Here is a 24,396-nt window from a genome sequence, read left to right as displayed (position 1 = left end):
CAACGCACTTTGTACAGCAAGTTTTCCACCTGGTGCATGAAGACAAAAATAATGTAGCCTACATTGAATTTCTAATTATTATTAGACTTTCATTTTTATTATCAAAACCAATGGAGAAAAGCCAATATACGCAAGGAGCCCCCAGGGCCGATTCTGAGAACCACTGTCTTAACTGCTCTTGTCGGTCTCTTAAATGCAGTCTGAATACAAATCATTTTTGCAGTAACCTAGCTCTGAAAAATGTTAATAAGCTGCCTAGCTAGGCTGTCCAATATCTAGCTATAGTGAGTAACAACAAACAATAACAAACAAAACAAATCTTCCTAATGTTTTAGTTGCTAGTTGTTCGTTTCTACCAGCCACCTAGCTAGCTGACCAGATATAGCTTTGAAGGCATCTGGCTAATTAGCCAGACAATGTTTTTGTTGTTGGTTGTTACTCACTAGCTAGACATTAAACAGCCTAGTTAGGCAGCAGACTAACATATTTCAGATCTAGGTTACTGCAAAAATGATTTTATTCAGACAGGACAATGAATATGAAACACGATATTAAACCCGGTCAACATTTAACAAACACAACTGTCTGTCAAAAATAGGTGACACGCCCACAAACACCTTAGGCTTGTCTGCAGCTGCTCAGCAATGGAAACCCATTTCATGAAGCTCCCGACGAACAATTCTTGTGCTGACGTTGCTTCCAGTGGTAGCCTGGAACTCTGTAGTGAGTGTAGCAATCGAGGACAGACGATTTCTACGCACTACAAACTTGAGCACTCGGCGGTCCTGTTCTGTGAGCTAGTGTGGCCTACCGCTTCACAGCCAAGCTGCTGTTGCTCGTAGACAATTTCACTTCACAATAACAGCACTTACAGTAGACTGGGGCAGTTCTAGCAGGGCAGAAATTTGACGAACTGACTATAACTGTGCTCCATTGAAAGTCACTGAGTTCTTCAATACAAACCATCCTGTCAATGTTTGCCTATGGAGATTGCATAGTATTTGTCCACGCTTTCTTTTGTGCAGCCTTCTACCACTTCAAGTCTTCCATCCTTCCAATCAAGAAAGACGTTACAGCAGTGTCCTCCCAACAAAAGTTGTTATCGAAAGTAGCAATGATGTTACGTTAGAACCCTTTGCCTTCAAAATGACTCCACCATTCAGACAAACAACAACACAAACATACCTTAGCTGCCTTGCAGATTTCTTTGTTGTGCGTCTAAAATGGCTAAAGGAGATATTTCTGATGAGGTTTGATATAAGATAATTTAACTGCATAAGGAAGGTAGAGTCAGAGGAAAAAAAGTGAGTTTCCAGAAATGGATTTGAAAAACAAATTATTGCAAGATACAGAGAAAATGGGACTCCTAATAACCACGCAAGAACTGGTAGACCACTGAAACTATTACCATCCCAAAGACATTACTTAAGATTTTATCTTTGAGAAATAAAATAGATTAAAATTTTATTTTTTATCTTGCTTCAGTTCTGAAGAAATGCACAGGTGTTTCTGCCACTCCTTCCACTGTGAGAAGACAACTCAATGCTAAGGGTCTGAAAGGACATATAGCTGTAAAAAGCCACTACTGAGAGAAGGATATAAACAAAAAAGAAGAAAAATAGCTTATAGTACAATGGAACTGGACACTTGAGTTCTGGAGCAAGGTCTCAAGGATTGGTTAGTCTAAATGTGAGATTTTCTGAAGTCAGAGAAGGCAGCATGCACACTGCCAAAGCAATGAAAGACTCTAAACAGGGTGGAGGATCAGTGCAATTTTTGGGTTATATAACAACATCTGAAGTTGGTGATTTGGTTTCAATTGAAGGCATCATGAATGCTGATAATACAAAGAAATCTTAACATTTTGTGCAATTCTAGACAGTGTTTGATTGGGAGCAAATTTGTTCCACCGCAAGATGATGACCCCAAGCACGCTGCTAAAAAATCAAGCTGCTGGTCTTCTCAGAACAATGGACTGGTCACCCCAGAGTCCAGACCTCATTGAAATCATTGAATGTGTTTGCGATTACTTGGATTGAGAAAAAGCATAAAATGCGTCCAACTTCTAAGACTGAACTTTTACAAGAAGCATGGGAAAAAATTCCTGCAGATTTCTTTTAAAAAGCAAGTCTCCCAAAAAGAATAGAAACTGTAATAAAGGCAGTAAATACTGAAAGATTTGATATTGTACATAGTTGTGGGGGTTTTTGTGTAATTTTGTATGAAATATTTATTTTCTCTATTATTGGCTAACATTGAAAATAAATTTAACTTGCACTTAATGGCTTTTTTTTTTAAACCTGGAAAGTAAATAAAAAAGGGTGGTCTCTGACATATTTATTTATTTGTGTCTCTTGTCACAGTTCATTGATCACTAAAGTCTATCGAAACCTTAATTGTCCTCTGGTCCCTGTACTGCAGGTATTACTTTCATTAGTGACAAGTCAATGCTATGGGCCTGAAAGCATGAACAATATTTCTCAGTGTAAGGGGCTGTGCACCAGAGCCATTGGACTGGTTTGAAGCCAATGTTCTACTGCCTTGATTAAAATTACATTTATAATGCTGCCACTTCACTTCTGAGGATGTGGTGAGGTTGACTCCCTTAGGCTTAAATGGGCGTCTTTTGGTTTGTTTCATCCTTGCCAGGTATGTCAAACAGAATTCTTCAGAATTCCTTAATAGCATGCTGTATTGTCCAGTGTTGGCCACTACACTCTTGAATGACAAGATGATAGTAGGTATCTTTTCCCACAGCAATCTCAAGACATTTATTTGTTTCTCTGTTCCTTATTTCCTGTCCCTGTAAAAGATTCCAATAATATTGTCTTAATACACAGAGGAACTTTCCACGAGGAAACTGTATGAACAGTGCATTAAGTCAAACATTTGACTGACATGACTGTTTCGGTCAAGCCAATGCATATGCATTGGTACCAGGAGTCATCTTGATATGCATTATATTATCAAACTAATATGTAGGCTACAACTTCAAATGTACAATATATATGATTGCATGAGTCACAATGAATAAATAATCCAAATTGTTATTGAGATAACCGGCATAATCACCTGTTTGAAGTCCCAGTACATGTGGAATCCTTTTTCCTTGGCCACTTTACAGTCATAGAGTGATGGAGTACTTTCTGTGCCAGTATCCACCAGGCATCGATTTCTATTGTATGTGTGAGATTTTATGCCCCCAATGTAAATCTGTCCACTTGTGAGGTAGTGGCAGTGCTACATGAAAAGAACACATTACCTTACTTTACTTCTGAAGCTTAAAACTGTGATGCCCACCATAATGTTTAACAGCTTTTATTAAAGGGTATTTTAATACATTTTTGTTTTATGGTGTAGAAATTACAGTATTTTTATAGGCTACATAGCCCCCCAGTTGAGGACACCATGATGTTGGGATATATTAATGCTATTTAAATGAAAGTAGTCAGGTTTAGTACTTTGTTGCATATACTTTGCATGCAATGAATGCTTGAAGTCTGTGACTTATAGACATCACCAGGTGCTGAGTGTCTTCTCTGGTGATACCCCGCCAGGCCTGTACTGCAGCCATCTTCAGCTCCTGCTTATTTTTGGAGCTAGTCGCCTTAAGTTTTCTTTCAGCATATGAATCAATTGGATTCGGATTAGGTGACTGACATGATTTTTCCATTTTTAGGTTTGAAAAATTCCTTTGTTGCTTTAGCAGTATGTTTGGGATTGTTGTCTTGCTGTAGGATGAAGCCCCATCCAATGAGTTCGGAGAAATTTGCTTGAACTTGAGCAGATAAAATGTTTATGTACATTTCAGAGAAAAACTCTTCTTCAGGGCTCCAAAACCAACTGCAAAACCACAAAACGTTTCCTGTAGCCATCTCAAATACCTTACTCAGCATGGCTTTAAGATGTTTACCCTGATTGGGTGATGTCAAGTTAAGGTGTGGAAGGGGTCCCAGAGTTTATTGCTTAAGTTGCTTATGAACTTAAGCAATAAACTCTGGGACCCATAGATTGCTTGCCTAGATTAAGCTATCACCAGAACTTAAATTGCCCCAATCACAATTTGATAGGCCGCATTCTAAGAGACAATATATTATATTGAATTAGCTGTTTCTCTTTCTAAGGCCATAATCTAAACACTAGATATCTGACAGGGTTTGGATAGTTGCTTTTGGCTTCCACACTTTGCACTTGCCATCATTCTGATACAAATAAATCTTGGTCTCGTCTGTTCACAGGACCTTTTTCCAGGACTCAACAGGCTCTTTTTCGTACTTCTTAGCAAACGGTAACCTGGCCCTCCTGTTTTTGCGGTTAACTAGTGGCTTGTCCCTTCCCGTGTAGCTTCTTTAGTTCTGCTCATGAACTCCTCAGTTGACAGTAGTCATTAACACATACACGTCTGGTTCCTGAAGAGTGCTTCTGATCTGTTGAACAGGAGTTTGGGGTTTTTTCTTCATTAAGGTCAGAATTCTTCTGTCATCAACTGTCGAGGTCTTCCTTTGTCTACCAGGCCCTTTGCAATTACTGAGCACACCAATGCTCTCTTTCTTCTGAAAGATGTAGGCCTAGTAAACGGTTGATTTTTGGTAAGCCAAAGGTTTGACTTTCATTGGCACAGCCTGGTCCTCATGTTGACTGCCAATGACAGACTCCAAAGGCAATCAAAAGCCTACAATCAAGACTGTGCTGAGTGCTGTCTTATACCTGCGTTAAGGAAGCAACTGAACACACCTGACTGTTCAGAAACACCTGTGAAGCCATTTGTCCCAAACATTATTGGGGACGGGGCAATGTAAAAGAAATGCTGTAATTTCTACATGGTGAAATTAAAATGTAAAAAAAAACACCCTCTAATAAAAGCTGAGAATCTGCATTTGTAACCACATGTGAAGTGTTTGATTACAAACCTAAAATTGTGGAGGTAAATTGAGAAAAAAGAAATTACGTATATTTGCATGATGTTACACATAGGGGAATTGTACAAACCTGAGGAATAAAGAAGTGACACCCATAGAGAATGGGTTTGTTTCCAGGAACAGGTCCTTGGTCAATACAGAGGTCCTTCTTAAGCTCATTAATCAGCTGTTTGGTTTAAAGACAAGAGTGGAAATAATTCATTTTTAAAGTTTAAAATTTTCATTTAAAATGTAATTACTTGGGGGAATGATTTACAGTGCTTTCCAATCCCTGTGCCACCGAGAAGCTGGCTGTCCAAACAAATTTTTATTAGCATATATAAGGAATAACTGATCCATCTTGACAAATTCAAGGCAGAATCCTCTTGAGGCTGAGCCCAAGGTTTGCCACACTGGAATTGTGGGATATCTAGTCTTGCATAGTGGTGGAAAAAGATTCAAACAAAAGAATGCCTGCTGAAACTGCTGTCCTAAACATATGCTCTCCTAAAAACATGTATCTCTCCATTTCATACTGAAGGTACTTTCAAGGGAAAAAAGTGTGTATTTCAAGGATACAGTAAACACTATAATTTACTCACAGCACCATAGCCCACTAGGCCATTCCAGGGGTCCAGCAGTGGATAAACATTTTCCAGGTACCACTTGAAGGGTTTACACTTCAGCCTCTCTCTGAGTTTCTTTCTCTCTGACACATCCCCAATGTCAATCCCATGATCCTGATGGGAAACAGGGTAACAGAAAACTGAGGTAAAGGAAATATATTTTTGAAAGTCAGATGAAAATGACTGATGACTGATAGGATGCTGATGTCGAGTGCTACACACTTGGGAATGTGAACAGTTTCAATCCAGCAGGACAGTTGTCATGGCATTCGAGGCTCACCTTTAATGGAAGGTTCCAGGCGATTTTGACATTGTCCTTGTACTCATCCATCCAGACCTCAGCCACCCTGAGGGCATTCCTCTTCATGGTGACGCTATAGTCGGGCAGGTAGGGTTTGTGGGCCCTCTCAATGTGGGCAATCTTGGAGCATGGCACTACCTCTACGCTGCCCCCACACAGCCACACCTGGGGCAGGGCCCAGACAAGGTAGAGCTCAGAAGGTTTTCTCTGACTGGCACAGTACTCGTCTCCCACAAATTATAACCCATGCACATTGCAAATATTCATGTGATCTCAGTAGCATTAAACATAAACTGTGTAAATGGCAAAAGCTTCACTTACTCGAATTCCCAGCTCTACATTTTCTCCGCCATAGATTTTCATCCCACCGTCCAGCACTCCAATTTCCCCAAAGAAAAGTCTGTCAACCACTAGAATACCCATGACGGAGGGACTCCTAGCAAAGAGGAGAGAGATGGCAGTGGTACGTCAGTATCTGTATTCTTTTTTCTTTTTTTAGATAAATAGCGTTGCATCTTTCAACACGTCAACTGAGTAATACACAGTACATACCTTACCTACAGTCAACATATGGAAGTAAAATTGAAATAGCCTTAAATGTCAGAAATATATGACCATATATTTAAAGCACAATTCCTTGAGAACATAAAATGTTCTAAATCATGAAACATGAAATAACACTGAGCATAAAATGACAAAATAAAATATTATAAAATAATATAAAAACAAAGTTAGAAACATTAAAATAAAAGCATGTGTCATTAAAACAGTAAAACCAAAGACAAAAAAATGAATAAAAGCTAGTTGAAGGCAAGATTTTAAAAGTCTTGAGTTTCTTTTTAAAACAATAGTTGCCTGACAGATTGATGGTGCATTCCAAGCCTTTGCGGTCACAGTTCCGCCTTCTCGCCACCAGAGGTCGCTTGCTCCATGTCTCTCGTATTTCCCGTCTTGTCTTTCCCTTATTTAGTCCTCATTATTGTTTCATCTTGATGTGCACGTGTCTGTTCATTAGGTTAATGTCACCAATGGCCTTGCTGTGTATTTAAGGTTCACCTTTAGTCTCTGATTGGTCTTCGTGTTTTCTGTAGCACTGTTTGCCAGCCTTTTGTACAGCTTTCACCTAACTGGGTTCTAATACACCTAATTCTTCTTCATTGGGGTCCACCTGCCTTAGCATCCCCTTGTGACATTTGCCATGACAAGTACTGTCCCATTGAGAGCGCATTACAATAATCAAGACAACTAAAAACAATTGCATGTGTCAGCTTCTTAACATCTTTCAGAGAGAAGAATGGTCTGGCATGCAATATTTCTCAAATGGAAAATGATTGTCTTGATTACATAGCCTGAGGCTTGAAACTTAATTCTGAGTCAAGTATAACACTTGTATACATAACATTTCTCACTTCAGATTTGACTTCAGTAGCTAGATGTCCAAAATTGCTAAGTCTTTTGCCTTTCTATTAGCTCCTATGAGTAGAATTTCAGTTTTGTCATTTAATTTACGCGTTTTTCAAATGAACAATATGAGAAAATGGCTCACCAGTCATGGTTATGGCATCAGGGTTATTTGGTGAAACAGATATATAAATACAGCTGTGTGGCATCTGCATGTGTGTATGGTCATGTTAATGTACTGGTTACTTACTTCCCTGGTTGTGACTCATCATTGAGCTTGTACCACTCAGGTCTGAAGGACTCATACATGCACCACAGAGCCCAGTCAAAAGCATCCGCTGCTGGCATATATCGTATAACATTCAGGTCGTCATAATTCACCCTGTCAAACACAGGGGACAGCACCACAGTCCGGTCTTCCTTAATTCGTGCCAGGAGTGGCTCTGCCCTACGGGTACACATTCAGAAAGCAATGGCTATTCAAATATACATAAGGCTCATAAATACTGTTTAAATTTGTTTTAAATTTTACCTGTCTTAGCCATGACTTGTGAAAGCCTGGACCAGCTGTGTCTGAACCTACCATTCCACATGGACCTCAATATGAGCATCTAAGATGGCCACCACATCCCCTGTTGCAGCCTTCCACCCTGAGATGCGGGCCTGCGTCAGTCCCATCTGCTCCTTGTGGTTCACCCTCTTCACCAGGTCTGGCCGCTCCTCATGGATGAGGCTGATGTAGGCATCCAGCTTGTCCTTCAGATCCTCTGCAGTGGATAAATTTGACCTCTTTATCAGCTGAACAGCCAGTGTATTCAGTAATGAAAAATCATGTTAAGGGCCAGAACAACTGGGGGAAAACTATAAGGTTTCAGTTTTTTATACATATGTTTTGATGAAAATATGATTGATGATTGAGTCCAGTTTCATGAGAAGTATTTCTATCTTGTGATTCATAATTCTGTGACATGGTGTCAATACTGCCACATCACAGCCACAAGCCATGCAGAGGTAGAGGAGACCAAATCATACTTTGACCACAGGAATCCAGACAATTTAGCAGGGGTCGCTCGAGCAACTAAACGCTGCTATCTCTGCCGACTAAATTCCTCCCATATCCTTCGGGCAACGCAAAGCCAATGGTGTAATCCTGCAACGCTTTTACCGAGCAAGTTACTCATGGCAGCCTGTGTTTTATAGTTTTCATACACAACAACTCCCAACCCAGATGAGCTGAAGTATTATGTGAATTGTATAACAACAACAACAACAACAACAACAATAGTAGTTCTAGTAGTAGTAGTATTAGTAGTTTTGGCTTTACATTTAGCATCTTACCATTAGAACTGTGATCATCTACCAGTATAATCTCCTTGAGCAGGTGAGCAGGTGTCTTGTCTATGATACTGCGGATGGCTCTTTTGATGATGGACAGGGCTTCATCCAGGTAGATCAGCACCACACTGATAGTGGGGAGGTCCTTTGGGTATTTTTTCTCCAAGCATCTGTGGGTGTGGGGGTGTTTAAAGGAAAATGATAATATTATTATTTTCTTTCTGCTACTCACTAAATTGGGCATGTTAGGACCATGCCAAACACTCCTCTGGACCATATGGGCTCAGTTAACAAACACCTGAAAATGCAAACTTGAAAAAGCATTTGAAAACTTGCATTTGAAAACTTGAAATAGTCATAATTTTCACCATTTCAGATTTCGTGAAAATACTAAAATCACACCCCAATCGACAATAATTGTTTAATTGTGTTGTATGTGTAAAATATGGATAAATAAGTCCATAATGTGTAGTCTACTTACGTTAGTTAATGTGTTCATCCACTAACTAAAACAAACCCACCATTACAGCTAAAGAAACTAAAACTAAATTTCATTTAAATAACAACACAGCCACTCTCCACACACACACGCACACACACGCGTAAACACACATTTTGACCCAGACGGAAGTGCTATACCCGCATTGTAGGCCTATACACTGTATGTACTGTATACGTAAGTATGCGTGCGAGTGCTGTGCTAATGCTTTATGTGTGCATAGACATGCTACAGGACATTGTATGGAGGTCAAACCTGTTTTGCGATTTTTTTATTGCTACAGTATAATCAAATAGCATCCTATAAATGTATAACTTGCCAGAAAACAAACGTTGTTTGCTTTAATACGATGCAAAAAATGAGCCACTGTCATTGTGCGATTTTTAGGCTGTGGTTATCTTTTTTCCTCGACAATAAGAACCAATATTTAGTGGTATTTGTACAGTAAAACTAATTACTGTACGCATTTACTCATAAATATTTTTATGGGATGCGACATTTTATGATATATGTACTCTCAAAATGCTATACGTGCCAAAACGTCTCAATTTAAAACTTAACGGCCAAGATAGCAAGCACCGTTTTATTTATTACTTTTTCTGCAATTTCACTTCTGAAATGGCTGTATAATTCTAGGTCACAGTCAGAGACATAGGCCAAACCTTAGGCTTACTAAAATCAACCATTAGGAAAACACCATGAAAGAGAGCACTGGTGAGTTCAGTAATCGCAAAGGGCTTGGAAAGCCAAGGAAGACCTCTACAGTTGATGACCATTAACATTTACATCAACATTAAACTAACTGAATGGTGAAATTCTAATTTCATTTAAAAAGTATAAGCCTGCTGAAACTATAGTTTGTAATGATGCCACAATTGTAAGTAATAAAAAAGCATAACCATCTTTCATTATCTGGGTTTGGCACCATTGCACATGCTGTAAATATAGGAGGAGTTCAATAAGACAATAGGGCTGGGCTAGTTCATATTTACTCAAGAGACTGAACCAGGATGTACCTGATCCTGCAGTGAACATATTTGTGTGGAAAAGTCAGTGAACCACAGTCTAGGCATTCAGGAGAAAATCTGGCTTTGGTTGAAAAGTTTTCTAGCCAACTAGAATGCAGCCAAGATATATATATATATATATATATATATATATGCTGGTAAGATGTGGGCTACACTACATGGCCAAAAGTATGTGGACACCCCTTTTAATTTGTGGCTTCGGGTTCAGCCACACCCATTGCAAACAGGTGCGTAAAATCAGGCATTCAACCATGCGATTTCCATAGACAGACATTGGCAGTGGAAGGGGTCAAACTGAAGAGTTCAGTGACTTTTCAGCGTGGCACTATCATAGCACGCCACCTTTCGAACAAGTCAGTCCCTCAAATTTCTGCCAACTTCTTCCAGTCAACTGTAAGTGCTATTATCGTGAAGTGGAAACATCTGAGCTGAATCAATAGGCTCCTATTGAAAGTGTGGATACCTGGCCACTAAAGCGAACCAGACCATTTCAGATAATGATGTATTCAAATACAATGGAAATATGTTCAACAAACTGAGCAAGAAGTTTGGCTGTAACACAGATCAGCATACACAGGGGTCCCTGAGTTTGAGAACCACTCTAGCGTCCACTCTAGATTCCGGCATTTGCTCACTGGGATGTAACTAAACGATATTCTGGCAAATAAACTGGATACATATGGTCGGCATGTGTAGTGTAGCACATGAATGCATTTACCATAAATTAATTTTGTGGGCAGCTTAATTTTCGGTGATTTTTTGGTGATCTTTACCTCTTATGTCTGGTGTCTGGGATCTGCCTATTCAGGGGCAGCTTGTTACTCAGGAAGGCGTTGTACCCATATTTCTGATACAGCTCTTCTGCCTCCTTCTGCTCCTCCTCCGAGAGCTCCTCCCCCCACTTTGTGAAGAGGGCTGAATTTGGATACAGTTTCTTCACCACCTTCTTCTCCAACTGCACTGCTGACTCCTCCTTATTTTGGCTCTTTTCATGATCCATTATTTGAATAGATTTCACTGTGAGGAAAACAACACAAATGCACAATTAATCTTTAGATGCCCAATTAAGAAATACAGCTTATTTTATTTTAATTTTTAATTGTAATTTAAAAATATTACTCTGGTCATTCACCAAGATGTTTTAAATGAATACGCTGCAAGTGGTTTTGATCTGATGGCCGTTATATGAAAGAATAAAATTCTATTGGACAGTATCTTTAAGACTGGCATCTTTTCACCGCAGATTGATAAGAAAAAAGCACCACTGAAATGAATGGTGACTCTTTTGCCCTGGAAAAACAACTGTTTTGTTTTTCCATTGTCGAGGAGCCCATGCAAGGTACTTTCATTAAAAGATAAGGCATAAATAGTATCTGGAAATGTGATTTATGGCATGTTGGTGAAAAGACACAGTCCAAGAGAACACTTAAAATATATGAGGGGATGCCGTAAAGTATTTCAAAAGTAATGTTACTTTATTGTCTGATCCTGTAATTAATTATTCTGTAGTTCTTCTGCAGTGGCAAGATGACAACGGAAGGTAAGCGTAGCACTGCCCTTAATACGCACTTAGTATTAATTTTATGTACATGGCAACAAATTGCCCTTTACAAGGAAATAGCACCTGGCAGTATGCCCGAGACATGTTTGTTTGTCGTCCTCAATAGTCTGTTAGGTTCTGAGTCTCGGGTACCTACTGTACGTGCACATTTGTGCTCCGAGTCTTCCCTTCAACTCAGCTGTCTCATTTTTACTGTTCTGACCATGAGCCATTTATGAAAACAAATGTGCTGACATGATTCAGTTAATTTTTGTGTCAAATTAATTAGCGTTTAGCTTATCATTCCACTTCATTTGTTTACCACTGACCATTTGATTGCTGGGTAGCGGGTTATCTGGTTTGACATTGCCTTAGGAAGTTGTGAAGAGAGCACTGCGGTTACATAGTTGGGACATAGTGAGGTACAGCCTCCTCTGTCACCCACATCATAGCCCACTCCTTGTTCGTTTAAGTCCTCTAGACATATAAATAACCACTGTTGCATGAATAGCCAGCATATATCCCTATTTAACTACAGAATTACTGGCACATTATACCAGTATACTGTATTTATTTTTTGTTAGGCTATGAAATTACATTTCTTCTTTAACTACTCTAATCCAACTTTTTGGCAGTCCAACTACTGCAATTACAACTGCTGCTACTACTACCTGCTACTACTACCTCCAGTAATTACCGCCTACTACTACCTCTAATCATAATAATAATAATCATAATAATCATAATAATAATAATGTAAAAACAAATATTCAGAATACTAAAATGAATTGGATCTGCTAGTCACCAATGTTTTTTCTCATTTCTAATTCTAATTTCTTTGACAATCATGTGACCAGTGCTGGCATGTACTTCTGAATTTAAAATGCCCGACTGCATCAGGATGTGGAATGCATTGGGGCAGGCAACTTCAGGGCCCCGAGGAGCTACACATGGGGAACTCACCCAGATTGTTGATCTGGGTCTCCATCTGTCCCAGCCTCCTCAGTGCCTCCTGATTCCATGCGGTGCCGTTCGGATAGGCGCGCCGCAGACCTTCTCCAGAGGAGCACGTCTCTCTCTTCATAGACAGTACGTAGAACACCGCTGTGGTGGCTGCCAGCAGAGTGACAGCCCCACGGAGAAAGCCAGACCGTATCATCTTTCTGTGTGTGCCCATGTGTGTGTCTTTGTCCGTATGAGAACTTTACAGTGTACAGACTCTGAGGCTCCCCCAATGCCAGAGCCTGGAGGCATACCTGTCAATATTGGGTTTGTTTGATTGCTTTTATAATACGATAATAAAAGCACTCATGTGGGCAGGTCTTTTTCCAGGTCATATGATTCTGATTGCGAGATTGCAGGCTTCACCCTTATCATTACCAGCCTTACCGTTTTAAATGCCCACTGTGATGTTTCCTTTCCATATTATCTTGCCGTTTTTGTCAGGCAAACTGTTCGTAGAATAACGGTTTGAAACAATATTGCTGGTTGTGGATTTTCACATTCTAGTCAGATGAAATTCTACCTCAAAATGTTTCGAATTATTATTTGCAATTAAAGTATTGTTCTCAAGTCCATTAGCATCAAGTCACATGAGCCCCAGTAACATATCAAAGACAGGAATGCAAATCATACATAAATTGTAAGTCCCCACAGTCCACACAGTACAACAGGAGAGAGCTAGTGTCAATTGAAGGTGTTTTCAAGACATTATTTTCCAGAACATTTCCAGGGCATTTTATGTGACAAACATCTGTAATATATAGAGGGGGAAATTGCGATTGCAGACTAGGGTGGGGGGTAGTGAGGGATGAGTGCAATCATTGATGGGGGGGCACCGGGGCACCTGTGGCTTTAGCCGATGACGTTAAACTCAAAATATTTTTCAGGTTTTCACATTTTCCATGACTCCATATCTGGAAAATTATTATTTTTTTAATTCCAGGTTTTCCAGGACACGTGAAAACCCTGCCTGAGGACAGTAGGCCCGTGTGGCATGTCATGGGGAAAAGCTAATATTTTGGAAACCCAAGGATGCCCCATTCTTTCTTTTTCCACCCACTTTGGAATTTATCCAACTACCTAACTTCTGCTAAGTTCTCTACCTCGACTTCTTCGTACAAATGGCACAGGGAGAATGTAGGCACCTACATTATGAAACCCTCCCTCCCTGGCTGATGCTAGGGCCAATTGTGCACTGTTCAATGGAGCGGCCACCCACAGTCAACATTTGCACGGCTAGGATTCTGTTTAACTGTGAAACACACCACTCCACTGAGAATGCTGATCACACCACTCAGTAGTTCTTTTTTATTCACATTTCATCACATCATTACATATGATACGGTTAAATGCGAGAGTGTTGGGACTGTGGCACAATTTTTGTTTTGGCTCTGAACTCATATTGGATTTGAAATAAAACGATGATTATCAGGTTGAAGTACCAACTGTCAAATTTCATTTGACGGTATTTACATCCATATTGGGTGATCCATGTAGGAACTGCATAGTAATAATACACAGTTTGTCCATTTTAGGGAAGAAAAAGGAAATTGGGCAACTGGCTGCTCAGGTGTTTCTTGGCCAGTTGTGTGTTTTTGTATCATTAGTTCACGCACAAAAAAGCTAACACAAGTTCTAGAGTTGAAGTCTAGGGTCTGTTGCTGTTGTCTGTCAAAATGACCAAATGAGTGCCAAAGCCGGTAAAAGAGCCCATCCTGAGAATTAAAAACCAGAATAAATAGCCAAAACATGGAGTGTTTCAAATTCAACAGTTTGATACATTGTTAGGAAGCAAGAACACATTGTTGAGCTCAGCAATAGTAAACAACCCAGGAGACCACAGAAGACCACCGTAGTGGATGACCAAGGGATACTTTCAATTGTGAAGAAAATCCCCTTTTGAACTGTCCAACAGACCAAGAACACTCCCCAGCATGTAGATGGAGATGTGTCAATCACTACTATGAAGAGAAGAGAAGACTCCAGCATAACCACAGAGGGTTCACTGTGAGATGCAAACCACTGGTAAGCTTCAAGAACAGAATGGTCAGGTTGGAGTTTGCTAAAAAAAAAAAAGTACACCAAAATGTAGCGTTTTTTGTCATATGGACAGATGAGCCAAAATAACCTGAGCCAAAGTGATAGCAAGAGGGAAGTGTGGAGAAAGAAAGGAACTGCTCATGATGCAAAGAACTCCCACCCATCGTTTGTGAAACATGTTGAAGGTAGTGCAATGGCTTGGGCCTGTAGGGCTGCCATGGGAACTGCCTCAGAGCGAGTGAAATGAACATGCATTTCACTCGCTGAAGGCAAAACACCCCAGAAACCAACAGGAACTTAAGACAGCTGCAATACAGGCCTGGCAGAGCATCACAAGGGAAGGTATCCAGCGTCTGGTCATATCTATCGTTCGTAGACTTCAGGCAGTTTTCAAATGAAAAGGATTTGTGACCAAGTACTTTTCATTTGATGTTTTTTTAATGTAATTGCTAGCAACATAGCTCAATAAGCACAATGTGAACATTTCATGGCACGCATATTTCTAATGTAATATACCTTAAAACGGTAAATAATCCCTCTGAACATAAAAAACATCTAAGAAATATAGCTGCTCATAAACAGCTTGTTATAATTCTGGGACTGCAGTTGGGTTCAAAATGAAAACCAGCATACACCGAAGGGCCCAGTATTCCCTAGTATCTGTGTACGGATTATTAAATACTAGGGAAGGGATGAAGCAAGCCCAGTCTGCAAATTATGTTTATGAAATGGATAGATCCGGTCCATTGTTTACATTCTAGCCATTGCACATCATTTTAATATTATACCACGCAACAAATTTTGCAAGTGCAAACAATACTGTATATGTATGGCTACATTCGCCTGTACAAACATTAAGAGCAAAGTTCCGGAAAACGGAATTAATTAAACCAAATTTATTCAGCAGAAGGACATACTGCACAATTCATTAAAAACATTGCTTTTAAAGTTGTTGCCCTTCTTTGGTGAATCATTTTAAGATATAGAGACACAACTTTATAAAAGCGAGATGACACTCAAACACATGGTATATTGTAAATATTGGCATGGTTAGGGGGTTTGCTGCTTTGCATCGCACCTAGTAACACGTGCCTAACAATCATGATATGCCACCAGTTCTGCTATATTGCGTCATAAACCTTATCCTGAATACATATTTCATCTGATCTGCTCACATTATTGCCACATAATGCTTCTCAATACTGCGATATATAAAAGCCGGATTATTGCAGTGTGCTTATAACTCCTTTGGGCTAGCACACTCCCACTCTAAGTAGCTACATTTAGCATGTAAAATGCATGAAATTCTTAAGATTTCGGAGGGCTCTACGCACTAATACTTTTTTTGTGCATATATGCCACAGAGAAAAAAAGTCATTTTTGATAGTAGGCAGGACAAAGACTTCTGAACACCAGGATATCGCGTTCAGCTGTGCACACCAGACGGGAAAGGTAATGGAGAGCAACAACGAGCAGTGACGTAAATTGCGCCTAGTTCACTATGAATATTTTTGACACATAATCTATCTGTACATTTATGTCGTGTCTGGATCTACCAGATTTAATGTCTGCACATAGAGTCTGTTGGCCAAGCCTTTATTTGTAAGAAAATATGCAAATACACAGATGGTAGGCATGGGTAACGTTGTTAAGGAGGATCAAAAGAATAGATCGACGTGCCCTCAAATTGAGTACCCCAGTTATACAAATTTTATAATGGAACAAATGTCCATGAAAAAAATGTGCCATTAATGAAGATGCTTTCAATGGTTCCTAAAATGAATATACAATGTAAGTAGCAAGGCTGGATGTACTGCCACTTGAAACTGTATCAGGTGCAAAATAATTGATTGGGTAATTTAAGGTTATATTTTCAACATTCAATGAAATACACTTGTGTCTATACTGTACCTTTAACATGAATGAACAAATTGAGCACCCATAAGCAAACATAAATCCCAGCCTTATATTTGGAGACCCAGAACAGGAACTGACAGGTTTGTATTATATATGTAAAACTGACCCACCCAGTCCACCCAGACTCCCTGTGACAAAGCCTTGTCATTGTATTTTAAACCCTAAATCAATATTGTTTTATGTAGCCTGTCACTCAAATTTCATTGCTCTTCAAGTCCTGAGGACAGCACAAAGGACAATTAAATATTATGCCAGAAACATCCTACAGTTTAGGTCAAAATGATTGACAGACATATGATTGATGGGGTCATGACCTTTATCATTTATGATTATGATCAGGGTTATGACCGCATCAACCATATGTCTGCAATGAGGGATCTGGTCCGGCACAATGTGTTAGTATCATGGTACAGGGACATTTAAATGTAGGAATTAAGAAATCATAAATAAAATCATGACGGTCATGACCCCATCAATCAAATCTGTCAATCATTCTGCCACAAATAACAAGATATTTGACATGTATTTTATTTAGCTGACATTATTTTTTCCTGAAAGCAGCAAAGTTATTATCAGCGGTCACTGTGGTGAGCTGCCAATCGCAAGAGAACTTGAAGTGAATATCCATACAGAAAGGACAGAGCACACTGCATCTAAGACAACTCCGCTGTCTTCAGAAATGACACGCAATTTCCTTTTTTGAAATATGATTAAGTATCATTTTCCAGTTTTAAATTTGAAAAAGTATCCTCATCTTGCGGCGTAACGAACACCTAAAATGCGAGAAAAATTGTGATTATACAGGGGCTATAGTATACACTATACTATAGTATATACTATATACACTATATGTAAATGAAATGAAGAAAAAGGTGTTCCGAGTGGTGAGACTGGAGCACTCGTTTGCTTAAGCACCAAATTGATTTGCAGTACATTCAAGTGAAAAAGGGGGAATTGTATGGGGTAGCTTCAAGGGGTTAGAGTAAAGGCAAATACAATTTTTACAACAAAAAGTTGTTTGAAGATTTTTTTTTATTATTAGATTTGACATGTAATGTATATACAGGGGAGTGGCAGAAGGAGGGTGTGCACAGCGCAGCGTTGCGAGGGGTAGCTCAGATGTCCACGGTCTTGGCTGGCTTGGTCTCCCCCAGTTCGGCCTCCAGCCAGCGGAAGCGGCGGTGGCGGCGCAGGACCTCGATGGCCTTCATCTCCACGGACGAGGGCACGATGCCCAGGTCCTCCAGGCCGGGCAGGCCCGGGTACTTCATGTCCGTGGTGTGCAGCTAAAGAGGAGACAGTGGCACATTTGTCAGGTGAATTCATGCAGGCGCAGAACAAGGCTAACAGGACAGTGTGTTTGGAGCCAGACACTGAGGCTAACAGGACAGTGTGTCTGGAGCCAGACACTGAGGCTAACAGGACAGTGTGTCTGGAGCCAGACACTGAGGCTAACAGGACAGTGTGTTTGGAGCCAGACACTGAGGCTAACAGAGCAGTGTGTTTGCAGCCAGACATTGAGGCTAACAGAGCAGTGTGTTTGGAGCCAGACATTGAGGCTAACAGGACAGTGTGTCTGGAGCCAGACACTGAGGCTAACAGGACAGTGTGTTTGGAGCCAGACATTGAGCCAGACAGCTGGACACTGAGACAGACGCTCTGACATCGAGAAGCACTCACCCGGTCTATTTTGTCACGGGTAGTCCACGGCTCAAAGGGGTTGAGTTCAAAAAACCTTGCAGCCATACTGCAATAAGGGCAAAGGATGAAAAAGCAGTTTAACATTCTTCAATATACAGAAGTTCCATTCTTACCGTTCTCTACCAGAAAGCAAAGCATTAATATCTCATTCCTCAAGAAAGTACTGTTTTTTACAGGAGGTGGAACGGACAGCCGAAGCGGATACTGAACGCAGCTGTGCAAACACTCCCCCCGCTGCTGAACACTCACTGATACAGAGGGCGTGGTACCGGGTAGGGCACGAAAGGCCTGTGTGCCACGGCGTACAGGTACTCCACCAGATCGTGCAGGAGGTATCTGTGAGGCCTGTGGGAGGGGGAAAGAGGGGACATGCATTGTGGGAGCAGGTCTCAGAGGTTTCAGAACAAAAATGCAAACATTCATATGAACACTGCACTATTTACATCAATGACATGTATTAATTCAGCATAATAACAGATTACGAGGCCTCATGTAAATGTGGCAAGTATGTATTGTCCACGCTACAGGCCATACAGAACTACAGGAGCGCAGCTAACAACTAGTAGCACACATATCTGCTGCATCATTGTGAGGAGATAACTGACGCCTGGTGGGACGAAGTGCAAACTCCCTGCCGTTTATGCAGACTACAGTTCCCTCTGCCAACTGAACAGCCCACCAGACAGATCTCTGCTTCACTTCAGGAGCCCCTTTCATATTTTATGTTCATTCAAACAGCGTTCTCTGGGTATGAGGACGCAGGGGACAGACACTGGCTGAGCTGGAAATCAGTTTATATGAAGGACAGAACAAACACTTTGGTTCACTCCCAGCCTTACCCTACTAAAGCATAGGTTTTCCCATTGGATTCTGGGTCTTTGATGGCGTTGACAATGGCCTTGGACACATCCACCACCTACAGGAAGAGACACACAGCCAGCCATTCTGGGTCAGGTCCCTGTACCAGCTGTGAAATGTGTGAAGCGGCGTCGGGGGGGTTGTGAGGGGGGTCAAACACACTCACGTAGACGGGCTGCTTGACCGTTTCCTTCCCCAGGGCGATCAGGGGCACGGCTCTCCCAAACCAGCGCATGTCTGCCCGTGAGAAAGAGACAGAGGAGAGAAAGAGAGATGGCGGGGGGAGGGGGGGGGGAAAGGAGGTTCAGCAATCAAAGAGGGATGGGTTTTTCAGAGCTCCAGTACCTGCACTCACTACAAACACACATTTCAGAACAGGCTACATCACTTGCATGTTGTATGAAAACCAGCAATTGAAGATTGGTCACTGATATGCATCTGATATGACGCCAATGGCAAAAGAGGGGGGAGGGGGGGGGGGGGGGGCAAAGGGCCGGAGGATCCATCAGTAATTATTCAGTCAAGTACAGTACTTGTTCCAACTTCCAACTAGACAAACTGACCCCTCCCTTTTGGTGCATGTAGCCCGCAGAATTATGCTTTTTATTTATGTCTGGATTTACATAAGCCTTTAAAATACAAAAGGTCAAAAGTTTCAGGACAATAACAGCCAGGCCTCCTCAAACCACCCCGCTGTACCCCCCCCCCCCCCCCAAATGTCTGTGCCAATTCCTCTTGATGGGTGTGACAGCATGCACACGGGCAGTTTGCCGTACAAGTGTGACTATTTGCAAAAGGATTAAGCGAAATGTTTGCGTGTGAAATTTGTAAATTGTCGCAGTGTGAGAGTACAAACTGACTGACGCACTTGCAAAGTGGTTGAAGAATCTGTCTTCCCTCCCGAACATCTCTGCGGGCTTCATGATGACAGCATCAGGGAACTCATCTCTCACTACTCTCTCCCCTACTGCCTGCAGAGTCAGAACAACACACATTATGCCACCTGTACACTCAATAAAACAGGTGATGCTGCATTAATATATAGTCAAAGTAATACTGGAATTAATGCAAGTGACATGCCTGTCCAGATAGGGCAATGCAGGTCACAATACCTGTGGAGTCACATTAATAGAGGTAATAATGAGTCAGAGTAATTGGTTGACAGCAGGTAGAGCTGAGACACACAGACAGGGACGCAGCTCTGTTTCCTGAAGGACAGGCTACTGTACCTTGTTCCTCAGGTATCTGGAGGGGCTGCGGATGTCTGCGTTCAGATGGGACATGTGGATGAACTTTGTGACGCCCGCCTCCCGGGCTGCTCTGGCGATTTCCCGGGGGATGTTCTCGTAGATGTCCTGAAAGCTGTAGTTGCTGCGTGGGAAAAGAAAACAAGGCCCAGCTGACCATCGCCCAGCGCGCGGCTCACACGCACACACTTTCATAAGTATACCGTCTACAGAAATGTTTCAGACACAAATGCACTTTTTTTTTTTTTTATCAATGAAACATATGTGTATTCCAAAATATACCACCAAAGAATAACAGACAACCTAGTAAAATGTATGGTATGCACTGGTAAGCTTTAAACCTACCTATGGAATGATTTACCATGCAAATCTACACATCTGGTGTATCCAAAGAAAATCTAATGACTGTACAAAAGGTTTTTCAGCATTTTTGTGAGGAGTGGAGTGTTAAAAGAACCTCTCTAAATTCAGTATGATATTATGGTCTCACAAATTTGATTCTGTAACCTGATACATTTGGCTGATTTTTGTTGACGGGGTGCAAACTGGATTGAATATACACATTTAAATAAGTCACTGTTGGTGCAAAACATCATACATTGCACTACTTGGACCAACCAAACTTTTGCCATCCTAAAAGGACAAAAATGACTCCAAAAACCAAAGAATAGCATTTTCAGCAGACAATAACACAAAAACACAGAGCATAACATAGGCACGGCCCTGCTTTATCAGCGTACAATAGAACTTTAAAAACATGCATTTTATTAATGAAGCTATAAACAGGTTAGATCACTACCACAATAAACATTAGTAACATATGCTTTTAACAAAAATGAGCAAATATTTCCTTGAAACGTTTAAACCTACTACAGCTGACTACAGGAGAAGGAATATTATCTCACTCAAACAGATTTTTCAGCGCACAAGAATGGAAATAACTACATTTCGCAGACAACCAAAAACACACACACACACACACACATTTTGGACATCACTATTTCAACCTACAGGGTTCAGGTTTGGCCATGTTAGTGTCAGGTAATATGTTTTCTACAGTGTCCAGTCTAGACCATACCTAGTCTCCCATTCTCTGCCCACCAAATTGATGACCACGTTGGAGTGAGCCATCGCTCTCTGGATGGTCTCACGATTTCTGGCATCCCAGTCCTGAAACACATGAGAGGTGGGCATTAAGTGCCACTCTCTCAAAATAAAATCAGCTAACATCCCAAAAAAAAAGGAAGGGGAAGAGTATCCTAACTTCACCTGTCACACAAGCCAACGGTTCAAAACTTTGCACTCTCTTTGCTCCTTAATTAATTTAACAAAATTAAATTGACATTTTGACACTGTGCCTTTATCAGGGTTAACGTAAAGGAAAAAGAAAAGGAAATTCTCTGTGATTTCCGAGCAGCACAAGGCTTCAAAAAAAGCGCAACATTTACAAAAAAAAAATGCTTTTGTTTATTTACCAGGAAGATGATCTGACCCAGATCTCCCATGGGTCTCAGGTACATGATGTCATACTGGTCACACCGGTGAGGAACAATGACCTGAGAACCCATGCGCCCTGTCGAGTGAAAGCGCTCGTCAGTCACACGTGGACAGCACTACAGATGCTGTGTCACATCAGCGGTCCAAACTGACATCTGAAAGGTCTGAATGTGGGCCTGTAGCACAACCAAACGCTAGGACCACTAAACATTAAGTGTAAAATTACCTGTGCAATATCAGGTGAAACATATAGCATCACTCACCAAAGCGAGGCATAAGCTTATATTTTACATTTACAACAGGCCTTACCTTCTTTAATGGAGAGACACTGTTTGTATTCCTCAGGTTGGAATGCACAGTTGTGTACTGGCAGCCTGTTCCATCCTCCATAAATTGAAGAGGGCAGACACAAGCATGCCAGTACACAGCTATCTGCTGCAGCTTTTTTCACCTTGCATTCCAAAAGGTCACCTGAGCAGTTACGGCACTGGAGAACTACACAAATAGCACAGCTGGTTACAGCAGACAGGCAAGCCTCTGACTGACCAGAAGAGCCGCCATCATGTGATCAGATGGGCAATAGCCGCCTACCAGAGGCCCTCCCTCACTGGGCTATGCCATGGAAGATTATCACCTGCCCTGCTGGACTCCCACCACACTGAGCACCAGCAGTGTACAGATTAAATTTTGTACCTTGGGATGCTTCACTCTTCTGAGGTCAGATGTTTCAGTTGGATTTGCCACCCCAGAGCAATGTAAAGAAAACTTTTAGCATCTTATTCAGTTTTGGCACACCCACTGTGTATATAGACGCAAGAACTCACCTAGATGATTGACTACATATCGGCCAAGGTAGCCGGTCGCCCCAAAAACGGTAGCGGAAATCCCACTAACGGACGAGCGACCCCCTTTGCCGCGGGGGATGACAGAATGGTGGACCTTCCTCTGCTGGACTGTCGCGGGCACGGCCGACAGCACAGCTGGTGACCCAGCTTCTACAGGGACATAGAGAGCCAAAGGAAGTTGAATGAAAAACAATGAGCCTTCTAACGTTACTCCAACGTGATCATGTCATAGCTGCCAATCGTCTTCGTAGTGACAGCCAAATTAAATAAGAAAATGAATAATATGAATACAGCTCGTCACACAATCGGATCAGCATTAGCTAACATTGAATATTTCAAGGATGTTTGTTCAAACAGCGGTTGGCAAACTTGAACAGATGGAGTGGCACTCGATAACTGGATATCTAACTGTTTAGCTAACGATACGTATTGGAATGAGACCTTACATTCCCCCAGTCTGGCAACCACATGAACTCCAAACAGTACAGTAAAGATATCTACGTTAACGACTGAAATCCGGTTTACACGGAGGTTAACTAATTTTGTAGCAATGGATAACAATTATTTTCGAGACGCGCTAGACATAAATGCTAGCAGTCAACCGCAGGGTTTGTGATGGGTATTAGCAAATATGCATATCATAAACAGATAGCTAAAACTGTGTAATCGGCAATACTACAAAATCACAAGAATGAACACCAAGAATTAAAGTGGTCGGTAACTATCCAAATATCGGGTTAGCGCTAGTGTGCTTGCCTGCTGTAGCACCAACAGGTCACCGCAATGAGAGGGTCATAACATCAGGCCTCATATCAGGTGGTCGCTGAACCCAAATCCTAGTTATGAGGTTTTCCTAAAAATGACCACCGCAAATCCTTTAAAATCTTTGTTTATTTTCCGCGCAAAATCATACATTTTGGCCAGACTTACTGGAAATCCTGGGAAGGACACTGCCAGGTCGCCGGCAGACGAAAGCAACAGCCGCCATCTTTAACAAATTATAGACAAAGTACGGTGGCGAAGGAGTGCCTAAAAGACCAAAGTAAATCTCGAGTTGATCTACAACGAACAGTCTTCTCTTCAATTTGTTGAAATGTCAGTGGTTGACAACCTCTTCAAAATTCCGAAAATATTGTCAAATTACCCTTTATTCTGCCTCAGATGTTTGTGAGCATTTGATGCATGTGCTGTGAAGGAAACGCTTGATTTGATGTAACAGTTAATTTAATCTATAATACATTTGTGAGTACTGATATGATAATTCTGATATTTCATGTTTTTAAGAAGAAATCAGTGGAGGAAAGTGTACATGAGTGTTCGCATGAATTGATTAATCAAGCATAATGACTTAATATTTAAATTAAGGGTGTAATGGTAGACCTATTCGTTTAGTTGGGACAGAAATAACTACAACTGTGTATTGCCTTTTAGTGGGTGATAGGCTTCTGTAGTAACCACTTTCTACCGCTAGAGGTATAAAAGGGCAAAGAAGGCAAACAGAGTGGTTATAATTAGATAAAAAGCACCTCGTGGGCTTGGCTTGTAACTAACTAACTCTTGCTCACTAGCTCACTAGCTCACTCACTCACTCATTCACGTTTAGCAGGCTGAAATTTCTTCACAAGAGGAATCTGTTAGCACTCATAGTGCTTCACATTAAT

The 24,396-nt window shown here is 41.1% G+C and overlaps 2 protein-coding genes across 2 annotated transcripts; both read right to left on the bottom strand.

Annotated features, from left to right (window-relative positions):
* Nucleotides 1-2,554: 2,554 nt before the first annotated feature.
* Nucleotides 2,555-12,881, bottom strand: LOC118231322 (probable polypeptide N-acetylgalactosaminyltransferase 8). The gene is made up of 11 exons (XM_035425026.1): nt 12,592-12,881; nt 10,862-11,105; nt 8,565-8,731; nt 7,810-7,993; nt 7,477-7,674; nt 6,147-6,261; nt 5,805-5,990; nt 5,501-5,638; nt 4,990-5,085; nt 3,073-3,240; nt 2,555-2,803 (listed from the first exon to the last, which is right to left on the bottom strand). Exons 1-11 carry the CDS (start codon nt 12,803-12,805, stop codon nt 2,669-2,671), a joined length of 1,845 nt encoding a protein of 614 aa, XP_035280917.1. The 5' UTR covers nt 12,806-12,881; the 3' UTR covers nt 2,555-2,668.
* A 4,719-nt stretch (nt 12,882-17,600) lies between these two features.
* Nucleotides 17,601-23,778, bottom strand: ndufa9a (NADH:ubiquinone oxidoreductase subunit A9a). Its single transcript, XM_035424704.1, has 11 exons — nt 23,666-23,778; nt 22,715-22,885; nt 21,869-21,966; nt 21,472-21,563; nt 20,376-20,517; nt 20,015-20,117; nt 19,313-19,383; nt 19,128-19,204; nt 18,538-18,633; nt 18,268-18,334; nt 17,601-17,873 (listed from the first exon to the last, which is right to left on the bottom strand). Exons 1-11 carry the CDS (start codon nt 23,721-23,723, stop codon nt 17,703-17,705), a joined length of 1,146 nt encoding a protein of 381 aa, XP_035280595.1. The 5' UTR covers nt 23,724-23,778; the 3' UTR covers nt 17,601-17,702.
* Between the last annotated feature and the right edge of the window lie 618 nt (nt 23,779-24,396).

The sequence above is a fragment of the Anguilla anguilla genome, chromosome 7, assembly GCF_013347855.1.
Source record: "Anguilla anguilla isolate fAngAng1 chromosome 7, fAngAng1.pri, whole genome shotgun sequence".
In the NCBI taxonomy this organism is placed as follows: Eukaryota; Metazoa; Chordata; class Actinopteri; order Anguilliformes; family Anguillidae; genus Anguilla; species Anguilla anguilla.
This window is presented reverse-complemented; position numbering and strand designations above follow the sequence as displayed.

What these genes read in the sequence shown, in the direction of transcription:
- LOC118231322 (XM_035425026.1), bottom strand. Translation starts at nt 12,805, where the DNA reads ATGGGCACACACAGAAAGATGATACGGTCTGGCTTTCTCCGTGGGGCT. An exon ending in GATGAGTCACAACCAGGGAA is followed by an intron (nt 6,262 to 7,476) that starts GTAAGTAACCAG and finishes CCTCTTTGCTAG; the next exon opens with GAGTCCCTCCGTCATGGGTA. An exon ending in GCCTAGTGGGCTATGGTGCT is followed by an intron (nt 5,086 to 5,500) that starts GTGAGTAAATTA and finishes TAAACCAAACAG; the next exon opens with CTGATTAATGAGCTTAAGAA.
- ndufa9a (XM_035424704.1), bottom strand. Translation starts at nt 23,723, where the DNA reads ATGGCGGCTGTTGCTTTCGTCTGCCGGCGACCTGGCAGTGTCCTTCCC. An exon ending in GGCAGAGAATGGGAGACTAG is followed by an intron (nt 20,518 to 21,471) that starts GTATGGTCTAGA and finishes TTTCCCACGCAG; the next exon opens with CAACTACAGCTTTCAGGACA. An exon ending in ATTCTTCAACCACTTTGCAA is followed by an intron (nt 19,384 to 20,014) that starts GTGCGTCAGTCA and finishes TCTCACGGGCAG; the next exon opens with ACATGCGCTGGTTTGGGAGA.